Consider the following 22,291-nt stretch of genomic DNA (forward strand, 5'->3'; position numbering starts at 1 on the left):
CAATTATATATTTTGTTCTATATTTATGAATTGTCATTCTGCTATAAAGAATTTTTCAAGAAAAGAATTTTTCTTTTCTTTTTTTTAAAATTTTATTAGTGAAACACCATGAGGTACAGTTGTCAAACAAAACACTGTCCTCCCATTGTTCATCGATTTGCTCGAGCGGGCCCAGTAACGTCTCCATTTTGAGACTTCTTGTTACTGTGTTTGGCATATTGAATATTAAATACGTCAGGGGTAGCTTGCCAGGCTTTGCTATGCAGTCAAGATACTCTTGCTAGCTTGCCGGGCTCTCCGAAAGGGGTGGAGGAATCAAACCCGGCTCGGCTGGGCTGGCTGCGCCGCTCAAGGCAAACGCCCTACTGCTGTGCTGTCGCACAGTTGTAGACTTACAAATTTTTGTGCGTGGATTTCAGTTATACAATGGTCGAGTATCCATCTCTCCACCAGTGCCCATTCTCCACTACCAATGATCCCAGTATCTCTCCCACCCCCCTTACCCCCATCCCACCCTGCCTCTGTGGCAGGACATTCCCTTTTGTTCTCTCTCTCCTTTTGGGTGCTGTGGTTTGCAAAAGAGGCATTGAGTGGAGATCATGTTCGGTCTATAGTCCACTTTCAGCATGCATCTCCCATCCTGGGAGGATCCTCCCAACACCCTTTATTTGGTGCTCCCTTCTCTATCTGAGCTGCCTAAGAAAAGAATTTTTCTCTCCCCATCCCCTCCTGCCATCTATTTGTCTAACTACCTACCTAGCTTCCTACCTACTACCTATTTAAATGCGTTACAACTATATTATGATTCAATAGCCTACAATTAGTTACTCCAGTTGCTTTGATACTCCAATTTTTTAACCTGGATATCATGTTATTTTTATGTTTCTGCAATTAACTGAGCACTTACATGCTTTCTGATACAAAAAAAGTGCTCTGGGCTCATTTCTGGTACTTTACCCCTTGAATCTACCCAGGGAATCGTATTTCTTTCTGTGGGTAGCAAGATGAGCTGCATAGTATCCTTATTGCCAGTGATTGTGTTGTTACTTTTCAGTCTTCAGTGTACCAAGCTAGGATATGTTTGTGTGTGAGGGTGTACACACATTATCTCTTTTTACAATTTGCACATCTGTGTATACACATGTATATCATAAACTGTGTCTTCACACTGATATTTTCAATATCAATTCAGTACCATGAGTGTGCTTTATAGTGACCTTATGTTGAATTTTGTCAAATGCTTCCGCATATTCAAGAGTACAAAATAATCTAAACTTATTTCTAGATATTCTATAGTTTGACCTAAGACCATATTCATGGTCCACATCATATTTTGATTATGTTCAGAGTTAAAATTAATCTTTTATATGAATATCCAGTCATGTCAGCACCATTTTTAAAAATAATTTTGCACCCCCACATTGAATTGATTAATGCCTCTTTTGAAAATTGATTGTTTAAGTGTGAGGCTCATTCTGGGCTTTTTAGTCTCATCTGTTTGTCTTCCTTAGGCCTGGAACCTACTTTGATCACTGTAGCTTTATAATAAGATTTGAAATTAAAAGGTGTAAGTTTTTTAACTTTGGCTCTTTGAGATCTTTTGCATTTTCATATAAATTTTAGAATTAAATGGAAAATTTCCATTAAAATGCCTTATAATGTGAATGAAGTTTTAATATGGGCAGAGCCATTATCATTATAACATTGAATCTTCCAAATTACAAATAAGGTGTATATTTATACTTATTTAGATGTTTTAGCATAATTTTGTATTTTTCAATATATGAAGTATGTGGTTCTCAGATGCCATATGATGGTGAAGTATCTTTTCAGATGCCCATTTGGCACCAGTATATGCTTGTTTTGAGAGATGTCTATTAATGGTATTTGACTTCATTTTTGAAATCATGTACTTTTCGTTAAGTTTTAAGATGTTATTTGTATATTTTGGATAGTAGTACTTTATCTCATGTCTTTTGTAAAAGTTTTCTCCCAGTTTTTGCTTTCCTTCTCATTATCTTGATGTATTAACTTTTAAATCTAGAATCAACCTCTAGTTTATGTGTCATAAATAAGGACTATCATTTCATATTCTTTAAATAATTTCTGTGAAATCATTTAAATCTAGTACATTTAAGTAAATGTCTAATTAGTGCAGTTTCAGTCTTCCTGAAAGAACTTATGATTGGTGGTGATATTAAGCATTGTGGAATTTAATCAGGAAGTATCTTACCATCTCTTGGCAAAATGTTCCTATTAAGTCTGTTCTGTTGTACTTTGGTAAGAGTGAATGTTGTCTGTAATAAAGAGTAAAACTTCTGGATGGGACCAGAGCCATAGTACAGCAGGTGAGGTGCTTACTTGCATGCCGCCAACCTAGGCTGGATCTCTAGAAGACCATATCATCCCCTGAGCCCACCAGTACTAAATCTTGAGCATAGAGCCAGGAGTAAGCCCTGAATACAGCTGGGTACACCCCCTCCCCCCAAAAAGTAAAACCTTCATTTAATGAAAGAGCAATCATATGTGAAATATTTAAATAAAAGCTGAAAATTAAACTCTCTTTTATCCATTTGTTTGTAGGCTGCACCTAATGATACTCCATCTACTCCCACTTTCAGTTTTTCAGGGGGCACACCCTGAAGTGCTCAGGGGTTACTCCTGGCTTTGTACTCAGGAATCACTCCTGGCAGTGCTCGGGGGAGCATATGGGATGCCGGGGTTCAAACCCAGTTGGCTGTGTACAAGGCAAGTGCCTTCCCTGCTAACTATTGCTCCAGTCACCACCTTCATTCTTGTGAGTCTCTCCTGATGGTGCTTGGTAGAGGGGAACCACATGGTGTTTGGAATTGAACCCGGGCCTCCAATATGGCAATATTGTGTTGTTTGAGTTTTCTTCTTAGCTCTCAACTGCCATTATGATGTTTCTTTGTTTATTTGCTACAATTATCCTAAAATAAATGATTCTTACATGTATAAGTTGGTAATGTAAGAAATGATTTTAGAGGAGCAATAGCACAGCGGGTAAGGCGTTTGCCTTGCACGCAGCCAACATGGCCGACCCGAGTTCGATTCCTCCGCCCCTCTCGGAGAGCCTGGCAAGCTACCAAGAGTATCTCGCCCGCATGGCAGAGCCTGGCAAGCTACCCGTGACGTATTCGATATGCCAGACACAGTAACAATAAAGTCTCCAATGGAGACGGTACTGGGCCCGCTCGAGCAAATCGATGAACAACGAGAGGACAGTGACAGTGACTTATTTATTAAACATCCATTATATTTTGGGCTGTAGAGATAGTATAGTGGGTAAGGTATTGCTTTGTGTATATTGAACAGTCATCCTGGTTCATTTCTTGACATCTCATATGGTTCATTGAGCCCTGCCAGTAGGCCAAAAGTGATCTCTGAGTGCAGAGCAAGGTGTAAGCCCTGAATACTGCTGGTTGGAGATACACCTCAATAGGCTAAACACATGCTCTGGGAGACCTGGGTTTAGTCATCAACACCACATGGTCTCTTGAGCAGTACTTGGGGTGACCCTTAAACACAGAGCTGGGTGTGTGTTTAAATTAAAGTCCATTAATATTGTGCTCTTTAATGCAAAGTAAAATGAAAAATCTAGCATGTTTGTTTATGGAAACACTACTGTTTGCAGAACACTTCCTACATTTATTACTCGTTCTCTCCCTTCCCTTTTCCCTTTCAGTTGATGACTGGGGGTTGTACACACTTGGTTATAGTGCTCACTGGGGTTTGCACAACTGGTTAAGTTGCTCTACACTTGTTTGGGTGTTTTCCTGAGGACATATGATTTTAGTTCTGTTGCTCGCACATGTGCTTACCAGAAGTTGTGCTCATCTAGTAGGGCTTATGCACATTCTGGTTGTTGGGCTCATAAGTGGTTGCACTCCTGGCTGTCGTGTTTGTCCATTTTTAATTGCAGTGCTTGCCAGGAAATGTACATTTTAGTTGTGGTGCTGGCGCACATCTAGCTGTGGGCTGGAGATGGCATACTGTTTCGGCTCCAGATAATAAAGGTATCAGGATAAGTACCTGGTTTTACACTGGTGACGTTTGGGATGGACACACATTCCCATTCTTGCAAGACTTGCACATTTAGCTTCTGAGACATCCCTGAACCATTGTCATTCTTTTCCATAGCCCTAGATGTAAAAACACAAAGCAAAGGGGTGAAAGAAACTCTGGTAAATACAGAAACTAAGGAAGGTCCGGGATCAATCTTTATAGCTTCTTGATTTGGAGAGCATGCTCTGCAGTGCTGGGAGGCTTGCTACTGGCCATTTGGATCTGTTCCTTAGTAACTGAGGAACTTGAACATGCTTGCGGTTTTCTTTGTGTCCCATTTTCCCCATGGGTAAATGGAGACAGTAGTAGCATCTGATTCTTTGGGTTGTGAGCTTTTGATCTAGTTTGATCTAGTTTGTATGTGTAAAATGTGCGAAACTGGCTATAGAGCACTAAAATTTCTGTTACTGTTTGTTGTGGTTCAGAATCACTCTCTGTGGAAGTGGATCTCAGACAAGGGTCCCCGACTCTGAATCTTATAATTTTACAATGCTGTGTCTCAGATGGTTCATTGAGCTTATGATATGTTTGCCGATTTCAGATTTCCAAATGACTGGAACAATGATAAAGTTTTTATTTTCCTTAAATTTTTGTTCTTCCTTAATAATAATAAGGTAATAGTGATTACCTTCAAATCCCACTGTTTTTTTTTCTCTTTAAAGAATTTACTTGGGATATTTACTTGATTCAGAAAGGTTGGGATAGGGACTAGAGAGATATTATAGGGGAAAGGTACTTGCCATGTATGCTCTCCTCTTTTCTGTGACTCAGGCTTGATTCCCTGACACCACCAGGAGTCATTCCCAAGCACAGGGTCAGGAGTAGCCCTTGAGCACCACTAGGTGTAGTCCTCCCCCTACTCTCACCGAACTAGAAACAGAATACAAGGCAGGCATGATAGAAGTAGGAGTGGGACTTTATTTTATATCAGATTTTACTATTCTACATATTTTATTTTCTTAAGGTTTCTAAGTGTTATACTTCATGTAGCTTTTGTTTCTTCAAAATGTGTTTTACTTGTGATATCGCATAATTGATAAAAAAAAAAGAGGCAGAATTGCAAGAGTGAGTTTCTTTGGGATTCTGCGCTCATTTTTTTCCTTGGATACTCTCCATCTGCATTATTACTAGTTTAATGTTACAAACACATTTGTTTGTCTTTTTAAACAAACTTTGACCTCCTCCAACAGCCTGCGGATCCTACTGAATAACAGAATTTCACACCTGTAAGGAGAACTGGAAGTGCAACCATTTGTTTCCAGTGCATACAACTCTCTGGTGTTAACATAACAAAACTCATGACTGGGCTACCAGAGTGGTTGTTATCAGCCATCGTGGCCAACAACTCCTGTTTCCTGTACTGTAGATTCTCTGAAAATTTATTTGTCCTTCAGAGTCTTTTTGAAAAGTATCTTTAGTTTAGTTTTTGTTCGTGTGTGTGTGTGTGTGTGTGTGTGTGTGTGTGTGTGTGTATGTTTTGCATTGGACTCTTGTCAGGCTCTGTTGCTTTCTTTAGATTAAACTTGGACGCTTGTTTAAGAATGAGTCCATTCCCACATCTACTACTCTTTATTATAAAAGAATCTTGGGGAGATCTGACCCTGCTAGTATTCTCAGTCATCTAAAAAATTTCTCAGCTTTTTCTGGAGTTCCTGTGCAGTCAAGTAGTTTGGAAAAAAGAATGCATAAAGGTTATTTCCAAAGGTAGCCATTGATTTTGTTTTATTTTTCTCCCTAAGATAGAAATGTCAGTTAAGTAAAGCTTTAGCAGTGAGCAAAAATGTATCATTGATCCTTTTTCTTTAACATGGTTGTTAAGCATTTACACTATGGTAGGTTGTGGATACCAAGTTCACAGCCAGTTCTTTATTATGATTGTTTTTATCGATCTGCACAACGTAGTAACTAAGTAAAAGTAAAGGCCCTCCCGTTGATCTTCGATTTGCTCGAGCGGGCCCAGTAACGTCTCCATTGGAGACTTTGTTGTTAACTGTGTCTGGCATATCGAATACGTCACGGGGAGCTTGCCAGGCTCTGCCGTGAGGGCGAGATACTCTCGGTAGCTTGCTGGGCTCTCCGAGAGGGGGTAGTAACTAAAAATCTTCTAAATGAGACTTTAATAATACTTTCCTCACTTCGTGATTTAAAGTATTGATTAAATTGGCACAGTACTCACCAGTAGCTGGCCTTCCTTGTTCTTGTTATGGGGTAGCCAGAGGAGTGGTAAACTATTCTGAATGTAACTATGAAGGACTTCTGTAGTCAGTGTTAGTTATCTCATTTGAGCTCTCTTATCTCTGAATGTGCCTCTCCTAGCCCATTCAGAGTGATACTGATGCCATATTCCAGCCTTGTAATCTTTGTTTGGGGGTTTGTATAAATCTCCTGTTCATAGACTTCTGGCCACTCTGATTTCCTTTATGGACTATTATTTTTGTGGGGCATGGGGGGTCACTACCTCTGATGCCCAGGGTTTATTCCTGTTTCTATGTTCAGGGATCACTCCTCCCCATGCTCAGGGAACAGCATGTGGTTCCAGAGATTGAATTTGACACAGCCTAGCTGTACTTTTTTTGGGGGAGGGTTGGTGATCACACGCGGCAGTATTCTGGGCTTACTCTAGGTTCTGTACTCAAGGATAACTACTGATAGACTCTGGGGACCATATGGGATATTGGTGTGCTTCTTTTGGAAAGTTTTGTGATTTTATTTTTTAACTTTTCTGTTAAATTTAAATTTAAGTTCTGTTAAATTTTAATTTTCCATGTGTGATTTTGCCTTTTACAGGATTATATTTTGACTTTATGGGTACTGTAAGAGGATATTAATTTGACTAATTTAAGAAGATATTGAATTTTAATTTTCTAATTTTATTTTTATTATGTATTATTTTTTCAGTGCTTTTATTTGAAACTCTTAAGTTGGAGCTCTAAATAAGAAAGGTCAAGAGTAGTCTTATAAAACGAGAAAGCACACAAGGATTTGGTTTACCTGTAGAAGCAAAAAGATGTACATAACACCGTACATAATACAAAAAGTTTGTAGGCTGATAGTAGGAGAACTGAAACTTTATTTTTAAAAGTGGGAAAATTACTTAAGTACTAAAATTTCTATATTAACATCAAATATCATACTTTTTAAAGTATCTAGCAACATAAATTATGTGTCTCTGCATTTTTCTTGGAACAGTTTTTTTCTGGTTTGTAAATATATAAAGAAACATTTATGAATTATACGTGGTCCAGAGAGACAGCACAGAAGTAGGGTGTTTGGCTTTTATGAGTGACACCAGTTCTATCCCTGGCACTACATATGGTCCCCAGAACATTGCCAAAGTCACTCCTGAGCACAGTGCCAGGAATAATCCCCAGCACTGCTGGGTGTAGCCCAAGAAACCCCCTCCCACATAAAGAGAATGTGAAAATATAGGATAGGAAGATGGGTGATAGAAGGAGATTCCTGAAAAACCAAGAGGAAGGCAGAGAGCCTTAGTATAATTTCCAGAGCTGGGATTACTGCTCTTTTTTGAATTGCCAAATACAACTTACTTAATTTTGAGAGGGCTAAAGGGGCAATATTATGAATCAGTGGCATAAAATTGAGGAACTGTCACACAAAAAATGTTAAAAACAGCCAAAGTGACTGATTTCATCATTAGGCTCAGAACATGTTTATTTCCTTCATATAAGGAAATCTGTTGTAAGAAAGAACAACCGATTCTCTGGTGTAAAGAAATCTTTCACTGTTTTGGAATAAGAGGTTTGTTTTATAATTATGGTTTAAAAAATACACTGTTAGCTTGTGTTTGTTATTCTTTTCTGTGTTGGATGAAATATAATTCTTTCTGCTATAGATATGCTTCTTTCATAGTTACAAGGACAAAAATGTATTGAAATCTAGCAGTATAAGCCTCCTAACGACTGGGCAGATGCTTCACATTTATGGACAGTGCACAAGTGCTATCCCCCTTTTGTTAGCCATGTCAGAGTGCTATATTTGTTTACTAGCCTCCATTTCTGTTGGTGTACAAAAGCCTTTCCAGGAAAAGTCACATTTTGTTGGAAGTTTGGAAATTGGAAATAGTATGGCATGAATAGCATACTATGACTGGAAGTAGTATTCTCCATTTATTTAGATAAAATGTGAAATAACACAAACTTTCAAAGTCAGTGACTTTGGAATGATAGGCAGACATATTAAAACACAGTGATGAAATGAAGATTATTTACAGGATAATAAATAATCTTCCCTCCCAGCTGGTAGTGGCTCTGGAGTCCCCTTACCTCAGCACTAAGCACTAATAGACAAGCTATAGGCCCTGTAAATAAACGTTTAAAAACATATTCAGACTATGAAAATAAGATCATTATTAAAAGTTTAGAAAGTTGAGAAATGGCAGATAGAGTACAGTGGTTAGGGAATTTGCCTTGCATGCAGTCTACTTGAGTTGTTCCCTGGAGTCCCATATGGTTCCCTGAACCTTTCCAGGAGAGATCCCTGAGCACAGAACCATAAGTAAATCCTGAGCATGCCAGATGTGGTCCTACAAACAAAAAGAAAGTAGAGAAAAAATTATTTTTATTGCCACATTGTCAATTGACTGTAATGCATTTCATATATTTTTCTATGATTTTTGCATATATATATAGATGCATATAAAAGTAGTTATATTCATAAAGTATGAATTTTAGAACCTGCCTTCTGTAACTCATGTTACTTTTTGCTTCTGATATCCTCATAATATTTGATATTGTACTTGATTGTACTTGCACTACAATAATAAAGATAAATTTATTTGTCTTTCCCCCAACATTTGAAAATTAAGGGTATTTCTGTAGGGATTTTTTTGTGAATAATATTATGAAAATCTTAAGGCTTATTAATGTTGGCACTTTTCTAAAATTAAATTTAAAATAAGCTCTTGTCAGTTCTCTAAATCCTGCTACTTTGTGGTTACCCTGGTAGGTTTACTGAGTTTTATGTGGACAGAAGCTCAGTATACATACTGGCCAGATTAGATTTTAGAATATTTTGTTGAATTTTGTAAAGGAAAAAAATGGTCCCCTGAGCTGTTGTCTTTCTTAGATTGTTAAATATTTCAGGCATCAATGCTATATTCTTATTTGTGAGCAACTATTTCTAAGCTCTTTTCAGATATGCATGAAAATTTTAATGATTTGCTTTAACTTTTTATGTAAAAGTAGTCACTAGCTGTAAAATTTACAGTCTTTTTTTACCTGTTTATTTTTACTTCTTAGTTTACAGTTTCTTTTATGATTTTTTTCTTAATTCTACACTTAGAAAGACAGTCTCTCTTTAGTTTCTTAATATATTTTTTCTAATTGATTTTATGTTTTTTAAGCATCTAATTTGATATATATTAGAATTTATTTCAGTGAATGAAATATAAACCTTAATTGGTATTTTTGACTCCTTTCCAGATTGTTAGCCAGTTAGTCCAAAGCACTGAGTAACTCTTCATAATTTTAATTTTTTTTCTATTTTCTCTGTCTCTCTCTGTCTCTCTGTCTCTCTGTCTCTCTCTCTCTCTCTCTCTCTCACACACACACACACACACACACACACACCACATACATCCCGCCAACCCAACCCAACATACACATTCTCCCTCGCTCCCTCTCTATAATTCAATCACTTCTGGGAAGCTTTTCAGTCTTGTGCCTGTATCATACAGTTTCATACAGTTTAATAACTATTGCAATATTTCAGTTTTTTAAACCATTTTAATTTATTTTTACTCTTATTTTTCCCCATTAGTGAAACACCATGAGTCACAGTCACAGTTGTAGACTTACAAACTTTTGTGCTTGGGTTTCAGTTATAAATGATCAAGTACCCATCCCTCCACCAGTGCCCATTCTCCACCACCAATGATCCCAGTAGCCCTCGCACCCCCCCACCCCGCCCCGCCTTTGTGGCAGGGCATTCCCTTTTGCTCTCTCTTTCCTTTAGGATGTTGTGGTTTGCAATAGAGGTAGAACTCATCTTCTTACCACTTTTCTCTTAACATTTTTATATAATTTTCTCATTCCTAAGCATAATTTTAGAATCATTTTTTCAAGTAAAAAATCTTGCATGGACATTGATTGGAACTATATTAAACATGTATGTGTTTAATATACAATGTTCAATGTATATTATGAGACTAAAAAAGTACAATGTTCAAATATAAAATCACTGTGGTTTTTCACTAGACGTTATTAAATAGCTTTTTATCACTTACTTTTTTAGTATTATGCTTTTTTGTTGGTGTACAGGAATATTACTATTTACTTCTTACATTAGAGCATATTAGTGTAGTGATTTTATATAAACATTTTAACTGATTTCAGTAATTCTTGGAAAATTCCTTTAAAGTTTAGCTCTTCCCTTTTACAATAAAGTTCTCTTTATTTGAGACAGTGGAAACAAAGAATATGACAAGTGGTCTTCAGTAGGAGACATGAAACTCGGAGTGGCTCAGGGATAGGAAAGGGAGGTGTCTACAGCTGGGGGTGCAGTTGCTAAAAAGTGGTGAAGTGTTGTGTGTGAAACTCTATCATTATCAGTACTGTGAACCATAGTGCAAAAACTTACCAAAAAAGGGCCTCTTGTAAAGGCAGACTCGTATCTGGTAGTCAAAGGGGCGAGCGCATTGGTGGAAGGAAGTGGACACTGGTGAGGGATTGGTGTTGGAACATTGTGAAATCCACTCATGAATGAATAACTTTGTAATTTCCCAGTAACTAAATAAAAATCTACAAAGTTTTCTTTATTATTGTCTTTTACCTAGATTAGCAAAAAGCAAGCAAAAAAAAAAAACAAAAAAAAAAACCCCAACTCTAGGTAAAAACTATAGGTCATATTCTGTGCTTATTTTGCTTTTTAATTAAATTAGAATACTGCCAAACATAGTAACAACAAGTCTCACAATGGAGATGTTACTGGGCCCACTCGAGCAAATCGATGATCAACAGGAGGACAGTGCTACAGTGCTACAGTGCATAGAGTTTTGACATATGAATGTAATATTAAATTAATTTACATAGGTGTCTTTATTTTTTAGGGTTAGATATTTTCTATTGTTTTCTTTCTCTTTCATTCTTCCCTTCATGTTTATGACTTTTTGATTTGTTTTTTTGGGCCATATCTAACTCTGCTCAGGACTTACTCCTGCCTTTGTGCTCAGGGATCACTCTTGGTGAGACTCAGTGGACCGTACAGGGTGCTGGGCTCTGACCTTGGTTTGGCTGAGTGCAAGGCAAGAGCCTTACCCGCTGTACTGTCTTTCTAGCCCCATATTCATGCATGGCTTTAAGTCTAGCCTTGAACCTTTGATTCTGTTTCTGGTCTCCTTACAGGAGTTCCTGTTTCCTTTTTTTCTTTCCCCTTTATTTACCCCCAAACTTTATTTAAGCCCTGTAGTTTACAAAGTTGTTAATGACGATTTGTTACAAGCATTCAATCTTCCAACACCAGTCCCACCACCACTGTCACCTTCCCTCCACCATTGTCTCCATTTTCCCAACCACCTCTCAAGCCTACCCCCATAGCAGGTCCACTGTCCACTAACCTCCCGTCGTTCATTGATTTTTGCTCGAGCGGGCACCAGTAACATCTCCATTGTGAGACTTTTTGTTACTGTTTTTGGCATATGGAATACGTCATGGGTAGCCTGCCAGGCTTTGCCATGTGGGCGAAATACTCTCAGTAGCTTGCCGGGCTCTTCGAGAGGGGCGGAGGAATCGAACCCGGGTTGACCGCGTGCAAGCCAGATGCCCTACCTGTTGTGCTATCGCTCCACCCATGACATATTCAATATGCCAACACAGTAACAAGTCTCACAGTGTTACTGGGCCCGCTTGAGCAAATCGATGAACAACCCGAGGACAGTGACAGTGATACTAATGTTAACCACTAAATGGCTAGCAGAATGATTTAAAAATAATATTTCCTTACCCATAAAATGGCTTATAGAATGATCAAAAAAGAAAATTCGTGAAATTGTTGTGTCTCACCTATGAACATAAAGTTGTTTGAGGGGTTACTAAGATGTTGTTATAAGCTTCAGTATTTATATTTTTGTTAGTTGAGATTGATTGGCTTCTACATTATACCTCATCCAGTAGTAGTGGTGGTGTTCTACTACTGGATTGTCAGTGTAGAGTTTTGAGATGTTGTGCATCTGAGAATGTGGCTGTGCGCTCCCGAAAATTCAGTTTTTAACTGGTCAGGCCAGCTGCATTAAATATTTTACTGCTGAGTTTATGTGACAGTAGAGGTGGTTTGTGGATATGACTGCTGTGGCTTCTGGAGGTACAGGGAAGTAGGAAGAGGTAGCCCATTCTAATTCTGAGAGGTCACAGAGCTTTCGCCACAGGAACCCATGCACCGGAGGTTTCAGCAGGGTTAAGTTCACTGTGATGCTCAGTAGTCCTGAGACGATGTAGTCCACCTGGAGCTACTGCCTTTTTCTACCTTTTTCTATCTCTCTCTGCTAGTTTTTGCACAGTCTTCTCTTTTTTTTTTAAAATTTAAGCTTTTGCACTGTGGTTTACTATAGGGTTTTATTAATAACACTTTCCCAACTTTCAGCTCCACCTCCTCCTTCTGGTAGAACACTCCCCTCACCATAGATGTTGCCTCCTACCCCTACCATTCCTATTCCCCAGCTCCCTCACGTGGCATGTTTCGGACTGAAAACTAGTTCTCATGTTCTTTGTTTCCATTGCTTTTGGGTATTCATTACTTCATCATCATGTATCATATTGTGTATATAAAAGAGGTCATTCTGTGTAGGTTCCTCTCTCTCTAACTTTACTCAGCATGATCCTCTCCATGTCCCTCCATTAAGCAACAAATACCACGCAAAACATCTTTTTTATGGCTTTTTATGTGTACCATAGTTTCTTTATCTAGTCATGTACTCTTGGACACTTGGGTTGTTTCCCAGTTTGGGCTGTTGTGGATAGTGTTGCAAGGATCATTAGGGCTCAAATATCTTCTCTCCATTTTGGGGGGCTCTTGGGGTATTTTCCAAAAAGTGGACTTGCTGGGTCATTTCAATTGAAATTGATTTCATAGATTTTTTTAGGAATGTCCATATTGTTTTCCAGCTCCATTTGTTTATCTTTGCTTTTACTTGGCTTGGTCAAGTGTTGTTTCATCCTTGAAGATGCTTTTTCATTCAATGTCTTGGAGATTTCTGCCTATGTTTTCCTCTTTGTACCTTATGGATTCAGGTCTGATATCAAGGTCTTTAATCCATTTTGATTTGACTTATGTGCATCACATTAGAAAGACGTCTGAGTTACTTATTTTTTGTATGTAGCTGACCAGTTTTCCCAGCACCACTTGTTGAGGGGCCTTCCTTGCTCCACTTCATATATTTTGCTGCTCTGTCGAAGATTAACTGACCATATGCTTCTCATTTTTCATCTGAGTTACGCTCCTGATTAGGATTCAACAATTCACAGTAGGCAGGAGCAGGGTGCTGCCTGGTACCCTGTGCATCGTGCAGCGGGAGGCATACAAACCTGGATAACTGTTCTTCAGGAGAATGTGACTGGCATCTTTATCTCCTAGCTGCTTCTTTGTCCTCTGTATTTGTCCTCAGCATATTGTTGAAATGGGGAAAATATTTCATTTCTCTTGACCATCTGGAAAGCACATAGAAGAACTTGATTGTTAAGGCAATCTGGTTGTCTTTCTAGATCAGACCTTCCTGCCTCTTCCCTTATGAAAAGCTTACATTGTCAACTTTGCTTCCCTCCCAGTCATGCTGCTAGAGGCCCTAAAGAAATGCCAGAAAGGATTTGAGCTTCCAGTTGTATAAATCTAGTGTGAGACTGAGGCGTAGGAGGATAGAATATAATACAGAGCATACAAACAGGTCTTTGTGAGACAGAGAGAGAAAGAGGGGAATCACTATGGGTGCCTGAAAAAGCAGGATAGAAAATGTGCTGATGAGAAGAACCCTTACAGTAGTATACATGGGTTCAGTCTTACTGGATCTCTACCCCATTACTATGTACACTCAAGCAATAGCATGGTCTGTTTTATGGATGAAGAAGCAGCCATTGAAATTTATCAGTCTGCCAAGAGAATATTTGTTTTATTGTTTGTTTGGTTTTTCTATCTTTTGTGCTTGAGATTAAATACAGGGCTCACACATGTGAAGCATAATCTCTACTACAAAGCCACATTCCTGGTTGAACTTAGCTTTCCAATTGCTGATTTTATATGCTTCCTGTTACCCTTCTTAAGACTGAGAAAACAATAGGATATCAGTTACAGACAAAGTTAGCATTAAGGAAAAAGAAATACTTTTTACTAAGGAAAAATAAAATTTTATGGATTTTAACCCATATTATTTTCAGATTCTTTAAAAAGCAGCATTATCTGGGTGTAAATCACATCATCTTGCTATTCAGTCATTTAAAATATACTTTTTTGTCTTTTAATTTATTTTTAGTATGCACGCATCATAATTCATTTAAAAATGTTTCATAATCCTAAAATGACATTTCCGCTATCTTTGTCATTCTCCTTCAACCCTTCCTTCCCTTGGTAATCATTGTTACTTGTAGAAGTCTCTATAGATTGACCTATTTTGGAATGTCATAAAGATATAATGATATCATGTATAGACCTTTCATTTAATGTGTCAGTAAGGTATATTCATGTTATATTACTCATTTTATTCATTAATAGTATGTTATATATAAGATCTTATTTCTCCATTTATCAACTTAGAGAAAATCATTTACTTCCAGTGTTGGATATGAAATTCTATGCACATGTTTTTGTGAGGGTATGTTTCATATAAAATGTTTATTTTGTTGAAGAACTGTGACTTACAAAGTTATGGAATTATTGATAGTTGAATTATAAAGTTAATGGTAGTTGAATTTTTAACATATGTTCTAGCATCATCCTACCACTCATATCAATTTCCTTTATTTTGGGGTCATATGTGAATACCTAGATGTCAGATTATTGGGTCATATGGTAACCATAATATTTTGAGGAAGAATTATTTGTTTTTCAAAATTGCATAGTTTTTTACCTGCAGTATATCAAAGTTTTATTTTTGTACATTCTTCCCAATAATTATCTCCCTTAAGAATATATATGAATGGTGTCATTAGAGTGGTGTCTCATTCTGTCTTTTACATTTGATTTTTTTTTAATTAGTGAAACACTATGAGGTACAGTTATAGACTTACAAATTTTTGTGCTTGGGTTTCAGTTATACAATGATCAAATACCCATCCGTCCACCAGTGCCCATCCTCCACCACCACGGGTCCCAGCATCCCTCCCACCCCCCGTCTCCCCATCCCACCCTGCCTCTGTGGCAGGGCATTCCCTTTTGTTCTCTCTCCTTTTGGGTCCTGTGGGTTGCAAGAGAGGCATTGAGTGGCAGTCATGTTTGGTCTATAGTCTACTTTCAGCATGCTTCTCCCATCCTGGGAGGATCCTCCCAACACCCTTTATTTGGTTCTCCCTTCTCTATCTGAGCTTCCTTTCCCCCTAGCACATGTGGCTGGCCTCCAAGTCATGGAGCAAAATTCCTGGTACTAATCTCGGCCACTCCTGGGTGTTAGTCTCCGATTTTGTTACTTTATGTTCCCCAGATGAATGCAATCTTTCTGTGTCTATCCCGTTATTTCAGACTCATTTCGCTTAACATGATACTTTCCATGTAGCACCACTTGTATGTAAATTTCATGACTTCATTTCTAACAGCTACATAGTACTCTGTTGTGTAAATATACCACAGTTTCTTTTAAATTAATTTTTGGTCATTAACACTTTAGAAGACTTTTACTTTTGCCAGTTTTTTTTGAGATCTTCACATTCCATTTTGTGATTATCCATATGGGTTCATGGCCCATGGTTTAAGAAGTTAGGGTCTAGATACAAATTCTTTATCAGTTATATGATTTGTAAATCATTTATCTAGGATTTATAAATTCTATTCCATTGATTTATATATCTACCTTTATTTTAGTATCATATTCTCTTACTGTTTTGAACTGATAATATGTTTTGATATTGGTAAGAATTTCTTTTCCCATTTTTTTGTTTGTTTTGGGGCCTATTCTCAGTTTTGTGCTCAGGGATCATTCCTGGTGAGGTTCAGTGACTTTGTATGATGTTGTAAATGAACCTAGGTCGCCATGTGCATTGCAAGCTTCTTACCCACTGTGCTATCTCTCTGCCCCTCAACTTTGTACTTTTGCAAGAGTATTTTCAATATTACGGGTTCCTTGAATTTATTTATTTATTTATTTATTTATTGAATCACTGTGGGAAAGGTTACAAAGCTTTCAGGTTTAGGTCTCAGTCATGCAAATATCAAACACATTTCCCTTTACCAATACTTATTTTTTACCATGAAGAACCCCAATAAAACCCCACCCCCCACCCCTCCCAGTCCCTGTGAGGCAGATGAATTCTAGTTAACACTCTATCTGCTTTGATTAGATTCATTGTTTCAATAAAAGATTCACCACTATTATTTAGAGTTTTCCCCCCTCCCCCAATCAGACATGCTGAAAAAGCATTGTGAAGTGATTTGCTTTCTACAGCTGGGTTCAAGAATTAAATGTTGGTTTTGGATTTCTGCTATTTTACTTATTGACCCTGGAAGTATTTCTACTGAAAGTCAGATAGTTAAGAAATTGGTTTCTGTGGTCTGGAGTCGTGGCCGTGCTGGAGAGCTGCTCGTGGGGGGCAACTGGTGGCCTCGGTAGGGCGTGAAGGGCGGGCCGAAACGCCCCCCTTCCCATGAGGTTTTAGTCGCCCCCACACCCCCGGCTCATACCTGCTGTCCACAAGGCTCCCATGCAGCCGCCATCTTTCTTTCCAGAGAGGAGAGGGCGAATGGGGCAATACCCTTTCCCCTCCGGACAGACATGATGGCCTGGATTAACGCATAGTCCTTTCACTTTTCTGCTCCAAGCTGCTGGGTTCTGCATTAAGTCCTTGTGCTTCTGGGGCCGTGGCTGTGCTGGAGAGCCGCTCGCGGGGGGCAACTGGTGACCTCGGTAGGGCGTGAAGGACGGACCGGAACGCCCCCCTTCCCATGAGGTTTTAGTTGCCCCCACACCCCCGGCTCATACCTGCTGTCCACAAGGCTCCCATGCGGCCGCCATCCTTCTTTCCAGAGAGGAGAGGGCGAATGGGGCAACACCCTTTCCCCTCTGGCAGACTTGATGGCCTGGATTAACGCATAGTCCGTTCACTTTTCTGCTCCAAGCTGCTGAGGTTCCTTGAATTTTAATAAGAATTTTAGGTTGTGCTGATCTGATTTTGGCAAAGAAATTTTATTTTCAATTGGAATTGCTTTATAAATTTGAGAAGAACTTCTGTTTACCAGTAGTAAGTATTCTGTTCTATGAACACAAAGTATTCATTTCCATATTCCTTTTTTGGTACTCCCAAGAAGTGCTCAGGAATTCCTGGGGCCACTTCCAACAGTAGTTGGCCAACTGGGCCAGATGATTCATTGCTAGGGTCAGACTTGGTTAGGGACCTATAGAGCTATACCCATAGATTGCATGAATTCAGTGCCCCTAACTCTGTGCTCTTTCCCATTTCTATATTCCAAAATATAGAAAATCTGTCAGTGCAGTTGTTCTAGATATGTCTACTTTTAGTAGGTGTGTTGTATTTTGTGAATTGACATTAGTATAACTGAAGTCCTCTGTCATGGTTTGTCAGGCAGAGTGTCAGGGTTTAATGGTTTCATTTAATTAAGAATGAATTGAGTTGACATAAAACAGCACTACAGGCCAGAGATGTAACCCAGTGGTAGAGCATTTACCTTGCACGTGTGAGGTCCTGGGTTTATCCTTGGCACCTAATAAAATAACTCCAGATATTTGTAAACATTCAGATATATAATTTGGAGATGAATTTTCTTCTATGGAAATATTTTTTGATCATTTTGTTATCATTTAGGGCTGGAGTGATAGCACAGCGGTAGGGCGTTTGCCTTGCACGCAGCCAACATGGGCGACCTGAGTTTGATTCCTCCGCCCCTCTCGGAGAGCCTGGCAAGCTACCGAGAGTATCTCGCCCGCATGGCAGAGCCTGGCAAGCTCCCCGTGACGTATTCGATATGCCACACACAGTAACAACAAAGTCTCCAATGGAGACTTTACTGGGCCCGCTTGAGCAAATCGATGAACAACGGGAGGACAGTGACAGTGACAGTTTGTTATCATTTAGGGGCAATAAGCAGACCACTACTTCTACCAGGATGAATGCTTGTTTAAGAAAATAAGTTTAAGTTCAATATACTATAGGATAACAGTGCTATATTTAAAAACTAAGTAGTCAGTGGAAAATTAATACCTGATTTTCCATGTACCTGGTACACTAGCCTCTTTCAGGTGCTCTCATCTTATGTGAAAAAGTTAGTTTTCCCCAAAAATACTAATATTTTCCCACTTTTGAAGACCAAGAATGTTTTTGTCAAACATTGTAACTTAATCTGAATACGAATCTGACTATAAATATGAAATGCCGACTTTTTTTTAAGTTAAAAGGTGTTGTAGCTCAGCTTTGTATGATCTTGTCTTCTATCTCTTAGCTTGAAGTCAATGGCCCAAAATGACTCTACCACTGGACACTCTCTGCCGTAAAGAAGACGATCAGACAGGAGGCTGGGATGAGCATGCCACTGCATCAGATCTCTGCCATTCCGTCTCAGGATGCCCCCTCCGTTAGAGTATACAGAAGTAAGACCAAAGAAAAGGAGAGAGAAGAGCAGGTAATGAGAGAATATTCTTAGTTTCATGATTTTTTAAAATTAAAAAATGGTTTAGATTTATAAGCTCTGGAGTTCGAGATTTTTTCTGATAAGATACTTTTTTTTTTTGAAGTTTACCCAGATTTAAAAAAAAAAAAATTTATTAGTGAAACACCATGAGGTACAGTTGTAGACTTACAAATTTTTGTGCTTGGATTTCAATTATACAGTGATCGAATATCCATCCCTCCACCAGTGCCCATTTTCCACCACCACGGGTCCCAATATCCCTCCCACCCCCCCATCCCCCCATCCCACCCCGCCTCTGTGGCAGGGCATTCCCTTTTGTTCTCTCTCTCCTTTTGGGTGTTGTGGTTTGCAAAAGAGGCATGCATCTTATAGTAGTTGTCTAGGTACTCAGATTTTGGTTTCTGTCTTACACCGCCATGGCTACGCATGACTTATCATCATAGGTTAATGGTACCTTGTTATTTCTCTGAAAAGCACTGAAGATAAGTGAATTTTCTTTTTGATTCTCAGAACAGTTATAAAGGGTAAAACTTTTTTTTTTTCATTGAATTACCTTGAGACCGTGAGATACAGTTACAAAGCTTTCATGTTTGAGTTTCCTTTTTTTGGGGGGGGAGGGGTCATAACCAGCAATGCTCAGGGGTTACTCCTGGCTTTGCACTCAGGAATTACTCCTGGCGGTGCTCAGGGGACCATATGTGATGCTGGGAATCGAACCCGGGTCGGTTACATGCAAAGCAAACGCCCTACCCGCTGTGCTATCACTCTAGCCCCTCATGTTTGAGTTTCAGTCATACAGTGATGAAATACCGATCCTTCCACCAGTGTACATTCTCTACCACCAGTGTCCCCAGTATACTTCCCCCTTTACCACCCTCCCCCTGCCTCCATTGTAGACAATTTCCCTCATACTCTCTCTCTACTTTTGGGCATTATGGTTTGTAACACAGATACTGAGAGGTTATCACGTTTGGGCATGTATTTTCAGCACACATCTCCCATCCCGATTGATTCTTCCAACCATCATATTAGTGATCCCTTCTCTGTTCCACCTGCCTTCTTTCCCAGCTCATGAGACAGGCTTCCAGATATTGGGCAGTATTCCTGGCCCTTGTGTCTACTGTCCACAAAGGGTAAACTTACTCACAGAAAGCTCTGTAGATGTCTTATAGGTATAGTCTTTGCTACCTATAAAGATACAGTTGTGTTATAGGGCTTGTCTCTGCTTGTTTATGGTTTATGATTTAGCCTGACAGTTAAATACGTATAAAAGGTAGAGGAATGGTAGACATTGAGGACCACATAATTCCAGTTCAGGGGGGTTAAGGATAACTTTTTGAGGACTCCCTCATTCCAGCTCAGGGCATCAAGAATAGCTTCTTGGAGAAAGTATTCACATAGAAAATTGGAATAGTTCTTGAGTGACCTAATTCTTCATAGGAGAAAGAGCCTCTATTGGAGTCGAGTGTCCCAGTGGAAATATTTCATGCTGAAATTCCAAAGGTTAGTGAAGGATGAGCTTGAAGAGATAAAAGTAGGATAGCGTGGGGCCAAGGAGATAGCCCTGTGATAAATTACAAACTTCACATGTAAAAAAAAAAACCTTGGTTTTGATCCATTGCACTGCATGGATCCCCTTTGCCAGGCTCCAAGCACTGAGCTTTTAGGTGACATTGCAGGAGTGACTCCTTTAGAAACAGAAGGTAAAACAGAAAAGCTTGAACATTAAGTAGAAGCGGCCGATTGTGGGACAGTTTAGCAAATCACGGCACCATAGTGAGGATACAAGTAGGAGGAGATGCTGAGATAGGAACTGGAGGTCTCCCTAAGAGTTTTAGCAACAACCTGTACAGCTTTGAAAAAAAGCTTATGGATTTTTAGGGTCTGAAATGTGGTTTTAGGATTAGCACAGAAGGTAAATTTTTTCCAGTGGATCTGTGTCCTGTTATCTAGTTTCCCTGGCAAAATGAGTTCAAAACAGAATTTTGGGGTAAGATTTCTGAACCTGCTGTGCTTGGGAGAGGAAGAAAGGAAAGAGAGAAGCTCTGCATGGCCATACCTTCCTTCTGGCTTCCTTGATGCTTTCCTTCCTTCTCTCTTCCCCAGTGAAAAGTGGTACCAAGGTTGGTATAGAAGGTAATTTTTTCCCAGTGGACCTTGTGTTCTCTTATCTAGTTTCCCTGGTACAGTGAGTTCAAAACAGATTTTTAAAATGCAGTTTTTAGTGTTTTCTGAACTGCACGGTAAGATTTATCTTATAGTCACAACGGTTCTTTATATCAGTAACTTAATTTTTTTTAACATTTAATTAAAGAACTATGATTCTTTAAATAAAAAATTTGAAAAACGTTATTGAGTGTTGGGTTTTATACATACAATTTTTCAGTATCAGTAAATTAAAAAACTTAGTCATTGTAATTTACAAATTGTTACTAATAGAGTTTTAGGCATACAGTGTTCCAACTCCAAACCTTTCATCAGCATCCTTCCACCAATGTTCCAAGATTCCCTCTCACCCACCCCAACTCCTTACTAAATTCATTAAAAAAATTTTGCTTGTTATAGTTTGGAAAATATTTCCAAAGGTTCTTACAGTCTTGATGTATATAGTTACCTTGCCCCTAGCAGCACCAAAGTGTCCAAGGCCCCTGACCAATGCCTATATTATCACCATGCTGCCTCTTTTACCCAGCTCCATTCTTCCCTTCCTTGACAGTCATTTCTATAATATAGGACCAAGGTTTTGTCCACATTTGTTACTTTCCATTCTCTTGCTTTGCTCCTCTATACACCGTATGTAAGAGAGAACATCCAGTATTTATACATCAATAACAGTTTTTTTTGTTTGACTTTCGTGATAGAGAGGGAGCCATTGCAGTTTTCCTGAATCATATATCCCAGTGTTAACATGGGGACAGTTTTATCTATGCTTATTAAATGCATGATTCTCTTAGTACTCACTCTAAGAGCCTATATGTAAAGTTTTAAAAAGAGTTAATAGTTTTACACAGTAGGCACTATAGTTGATGAAAAAGAAACAAAATATATTCAATTTGGGAGACATTGAAACCACTGGGAGGTAAAAGGAGTGGTATACAATCTACAAAAGAATTTCAGTTGATGTTCTTAATGAAGTAAATAAATTCTTCTTGAGTATTTTTTCTCTAAATGTTTTTATAAGTGTTGATCCCTTGTCTTCTAGACCTTGTTCTGTATTTAGAAACCTAACATGATGGTTCTTTTCTTTTTTTTTCAAAAGAAATGTATTCATTTCTTTTTTATTAGTGAGACATCATGAAGTACAGTTTTAGATTTACAAAGTTTTGTGCTTGGGTTTCAATTATGCAATGATCAAATACCCATCCCTCCCCCAGTGCCCATTTCCCACCACCACAGATCCCAGTATCCCTCC

The 22,291-nt window shown here is 38.7% G+C and overlaps 1 protein-coding gene across 3 annotated transcripts in view; it reads left to right on the forward strand.

Moving 5' to 3' along the window:
• Nucleotides 1–22,291, forward strand: part of MARCHF8 (membrane associated ring-CH-type finger 8) — a 116,640-nt gene that overhangs the window by 19,735 nt on the left and 74,614 nt on the right. For all 3 annotated transcript variants that reach the window (XM_056130425.1, XM_056130424.1, XM_056130426.1), the window contains exon 2: nt 18,691–18,870. In XM_056130425.1, coding sequence (XP_055986400.1) covers nt 18,769–18,870 — 102 coding nt within the window. In that variant the 5' untranslated portion in view covers nt 18,691–18,768. The remainder of the gene's footprint in view (nt 1–18,690; nt 18,871–22,291) is intronic.

This window comes from Sorex fumeus, unplaced genomic scaffold (assembly GCF_029834395.1).
Source record: "Sorex fumeus unplaced genomic scaffold, SorFum_2.1 ptg000078l, whole genome shotgun sequence".
In the NCBI taxonomy this organism is placed as follows: Eukaryota; Metazoa; Chordata; class Mammalia; order Eulipotyphla; family Soricidae; genus Sorex; species Sorex fumeus.